Source organism: Macrobrachium rosenbergii, chromosome 45, assembly GCF_040412425.1.
Source record: "Macrobrachium rosenbergii isolate ZJJX-2024 chromosome 45, ASM4041242v1, whole genome shotgun sequence".
Classification (NCBI taxonomy): Eukaryota; Metazoa; Arthropoda; class Malacostraca; order Decapoda; family Palaemonidae; genus Macrobrachium; species Macrobrachium rosenbergii.
Window position 1 is genome coordinate 19,277,707 of NC_089785.1, and position 5,198 is coordinate 19,282,904.

At 40.7% G+C, this 5,198-nt stretch overlaps 1 protein-coding gene across 1 annotated transcript in view; it reads right to left on the reverse strand.

The window, feature by feature from the left end:
* LOC136829746 (barH-like 1 homeobox protein) overlaps positions 1-4,773 on the reverse strand; it is a 50,461-nt gene extending 45,688 nt beyond the window's left edge. The window contains exon 1 of the mRNA XM_067088575.1: positions 2,570-4,773. Within this exon, the coding sequence (XP_066944676.1) occupies positions 2,570-2,846 (277 nt within the window). The 5' untranslated portion in view covers positions 2,847-4,773. The remainder of the gene's footprint in view (positions 1-2,569) is intronic.
* Between the last annotated feature and the right edge of the window lie 425 nt (positions 4,774-5,198).

A 5,198-nucleotide genomic window follows, 5' to 3' on the forward strand; every position in this document is an offset into this window, starting at 1 on the left:
ACTGTCCAACTAGAATATGTTTTAAATTTCCACCGCTCCGTATCAGTCCTCTGAAAGATGTCCTGGTTATGAAGACGAAACCGGTCACGATTTACACCAAATTTTTAATTTCTCTCTGGTAAAATGTGATATATAAATCAAGTGTCAGTCAGATTAATATATATATATATATATATATATATATATATATATATATATATATATATATATATATATTTATATATGTATGTATATATATACATACATATATATATATATATATATATATATATATATATATATATATATATATATATATATATATATATATATATGTATATATGTGTGTGTGTGTGTGTGTGTGTGTGTGTTTCTATGCATATTTTGAAATTTCCGATTTTCAATCATTCTTTTTGTATTAGGTTCGTTTAGATTGAGCTGGCCTTATGCCAGTACGCTACGCCTCTTGCCTAATGACTGCCAGTAAGTGTAATAAGATGTTAAGTTGAATGATAGACCTGGTGTGGACCTGTGGACTCGGACCAGCTAACCTAGATTGCCACATGCCATTTTAGATTCCGGTTGCGATACACCTCAGTCGACTAACCACCAGGTATATAATTAATTCATTAGATTAACAAAGTCGCAACAGTTAATTCATTTCCCCTTTGTGGGATTGAACTCTGGTCACTCGCTGTGTGAGGGGCGGTTGGCCCCAGAAAAAAAAAAACAGTCCCTGTGCAACAAGTCTTCCGCAACATTAACTCATCAGCAGTACATCTATCTCCCCTCACACACACTACACCATTCACACACAGTAGGCATTACTTAAGAGTCTTTGCAGCAGCCCTTCGGCCCCTAGATACAACTTCTTTCTTTCCTTTTACTGTACGTCCGTTCATGTTCTCTTCCTTCCACCTGACTTTCCACCCTCTCTAACATTTGTTTCAAAGTGGAACTGGGAGGTTTTCCTCTTGTTACACTTTTCAAACCTTCTTACCGTCAGTTTCCCTTTCAGCGCTGAATGACCTCATAGGTCCCAGCGCCTGGCCTTTGGCCTAAATTCTATATCCTATTCTACACCATTCACCCCTATTCTGCATGCACTCATGAGCTTCCTGGATATCAAGGCATTCCTTTTCAGTACCTTTTTACCAACTTTTACGCAGCTGCTGCTTAATCTTTCTCTCCTTCTGCCTTACAGTTCTGATTTTTTACATTTTTTCCACATGACCGTACCACCTGAAAACAGTGACTCATCCTTTCACCACTTCTACGTTCAACTCGACAGCTTTGGCGTCTTTTGTTTCATTTATATTATATATATATATATATATATATATATATATATATATATATATATATATATATATATATATATATATATATATATATATATATATGTGTGTGTGTGTGTGTGTGTGTGTGTGTGTGTACGATATGTATGTATATATATACCATATATGTGTAAATATGTATTTACATGTGCATATGTGTGTTTTCATAAATCATCCGTCAAAATTGTACAATAATGAACAAAAATATATTACTTTACGAAAATGAATTAGCATATAAACCAATAAATCTAGAATTTTATCAAGGATGATAACGCTCAATCAATTTCACTGTGTGGGTTGGAGTATATCGATGATGTTCTAATCCGTGGAATGACGTATTTGGTTGGTACCATATGAATGTGTAAATTTAAATACTACTACTACTACTACTACTACTACTACTACTACTACTACTACTACTACTACTACCGATTATGATGTATAAAAATATTTAACATTTAATTTAATTTCGTAAAACACCAGCGACTATCTCAACTAGTCACTGACGAAACTATTTAGATCATAATTATTCGATATTGTTAGGCCTATTGTTAAATTGACTTTGCATTATTTGTTGATATTTCCACATTGATATTTCTAAAAACAAGAGTGTAATTAATAATTACTAATTATTCTCTTCAATTTGCGAAAGATATGGTCGGTCAAATTATCGTTTTTCCCATGACAAATTTTCAGGCGAAATAACGATAAATTGTTTTTTCTTTGTGATGAACAAAATTATATGTGCGTGCGTACGCGCGCTCGTTCACACACACTCACACACACACACACACACACAAATATTTGTACATGATCGTTAATATAAAGAAATCATGTAAATTTGAATATAAGAAATGTCCGTGTTGGTTGCAAGAAATATTAATGTTCTTTCGCCGCCTTATTTATTATTACTGTTTTGCTTTTAAATCTTTATGTATACTTAAATGACACATAATGATTCTTTTAATCTGTATTTGCATTAGTTAATCTCAGTCAGCGACAAATTCAGGCGTATTCATTGACATGACATTTGCGGTGTTATTAAAAATTATTATGCAAACAGTTGCATCAAGAATAATAAGTACAACAGAAGCATTAAAAATACAGCAGTAACAATAACAACAATAGGTGTTGACGATATGATATAACAACAACAACAGCAAAATAATAATAATAATAATAATAATAATAATAATAATAACAAATCTTAATGGAATAGTTACTAGAAAAAAAATTGAGGCATGACTTCTCACCTTCCTCCTGTCCGTGTCTTCTCCTCTCCTCCTCCTTCTCGTCTCCGAGGAATCCCGAAGGCGAGGAAGACGCCGACGGCGCCGGCGAAGTCATTCTTCCCGCGGGAGGAGGCTCTTTCTGGATGTTCCCTTCGGCGTCCTTCGTCAGGAGGGTGGGTGAAGAAGGGGACATCTTGCTGCATCTCTCCTGGGCCAGCTGGGCCAGCCTGGCTCCTGCAGGACCCCCAAGGACGTCGCCCAAGAGGTCCCTGATGAGGAAGGATTTGTTTCCGCTCATCGTGGTTTTGGGGCGGAACTTTGGGGTTGTGGGGAGGGGGGGAGGGGGAGCGGTTGGTGGGAGGTATTTCCGGTCGGGGTCCTTTGTGTCAGTCTTTGTTTTATTTTTTATTTGTTTTATTTTCTGGCGACTCTTGGACTTCAAACCTTGATGTCACAGGAATAGTTTGGGAGTCATTGTTTTTGTTATTCAAAACTGTGCAAATTATTGGGTTTATAATCGCTGATTTATAGCTGTCATTTTTTTTTTTTTTTTTTTTTTTTTTTTTTTTGCGAATCCTTGGTTTTACGATCCTTGATTTCTAGGTACTCGATTCATGGATTTCCGAGTCCTTGATTCCCGACAGCGGTTATTTTCACCCGGTTTCTCGAGTCCTTGGTATCCACTGCGATTTTCGACGTCCTGTTTTCCGAGTCCTTGACTTTTCGAGTCTTTGATTCCTAACTCCTTGATTATTTTAACTGGTTTTTGAGTCATATATTTTTGTGTAAATTTTCAGTTTAGTCAAGAAATTTTATTCATTAAAATGAATAATTTTATTAATATTTATCTCCTTTCTGTATACAGCTTCCTGTTAAACTAATGCTAGTTTTTGTTCGTGAAAAAATCTCCTAACTTAATCCTCTCTGGCGTTACAAAACTCATGGTCATTGTCATTGAAGCGCACAGAAATTGAAGTTTTCCATTTTCGGAAAATATTTGGTAATCCACTTACATTTTTACACTATTTTATTAATCAAATGTCAACATTGAAGTCTTTTCAAACATGGTAATGATTATCCACGATGGAGGGATCCCGCCCACTTAATTACACCGAAATGAAATTACACTCGGGTTGAACGGACACCTAATTACACTCGGCAACACCCGACGACCACAGCCACTTCATTTCCTGACCTTCGGCGTGTGAAGCAGCGCCCTTCGTCAACCTTCGGGAGACTGCGGCCAGGAGAACTGCCGCCCTTATCTCCTCGCTTCCTTCCTTCACCCGTCGCAGGAGGTGTGTCGTCGGAATGTCTTGCCGGGGCGCCCTCGTTGTTTACGACAGAGCAATATCAATCTCCACGTCAAATGTCGGCGATAACACCAACAATTCAATGTATATTACCGCGAATCTTGCCTTTTCAGGAAGCGACGGCCGCTGATTGGTCCGCCGCGCATCTACCGGGGTTCTGATTGGTCGCGGCAAAGTGGTGACGTAAGAGCCCCCGAAGATTCGGATGCGGGTGCGTAAACACTTAATTTCTATTCAAATTGTGAGCAAATTGGCGCAGAAAATGATGCCATTAGGCAAGTGCCTCCTCCCTCCCCGCGGATAACCGATATCACCGAGGGGAGCGCTTTCCCGCTGGCCTTCGCTCGCGTTTCTTGCCGCTTCGTCTCCCGGTTTGCCGTCATTCCGAGGCGGCATTTCCGGCGCGTGCACGTTTTTGTAATGAATACGGTGTAGAATTACGCCGAATTTTATATTGTTTTCCGTAATAAGTATTTGCCGAGAAGACGCGGGTAGACAGCAGACAAACATCATCGCTCACAAGACGAAAAACGTCCAAATCCGAAGGAGCGAGCCGCAGCGGGCAACGCCCCCAGGCGGTGAAAGGTGGGCGAAACGCCTTCCGATTGGCTCCGGCCGAATCGATAACGCCCTCTGATTGGCCAGCTGCTAACTAGCGGCAGTGTTGCCATATGGGTGTCATCCCCTACCTCCGAGGGGCCCCCCCACCCAGAACCTCGCGATGTTTTCATTCAATATGCCGCCCAAACTCGAATTTTATAGCGTAGGATATACGAAGTTGATCACGCCGTAATTGGAAGGTCGGAGCAGCGGTAGCGGGGAGTAATTGTGCGTCTTTGGACGGAAAATTGTGAATGGCAGCTAACGAGAGCTGTTTATTACAAGCAGACTTTCCACACCCCCCCTCCCTTCCCCCTCCCCGCGTAGCCTTGTGATTTTCAAACTCATTATGGCGGCTGAGCGGAATGATTTCTTTATCAGGCGCTCGGCCGGTGTTTAAACGCACTCACGCCCGTCGTGCTAAGGTTGTGTAGGGAGGGAGAAGAGAGAGAGAGAGAGAGAGAGAGAGAGGGTGGGAGAAAGATGGAGAGAGCGAGTGAGAGGAGACAGATAGAGAGAGTGAGAGAGCCACCGTGTAATTAAACGGTCTACTAATGAACCTCTTTATCATGTTTAGACCAATGTTGCTCCGACCACTAGCAATAGACCGACTTCTTGTGCCCCCTCCCCTCATCCCTTCCACTTCCTCTCTCTCTCTCTCTCTCTCTCTCTCTCTCTCTCCATTCAAAAGCCCCCTTTTCCCCCTCCCCCTCTCCCCCTGCACACCGCACCTCTTT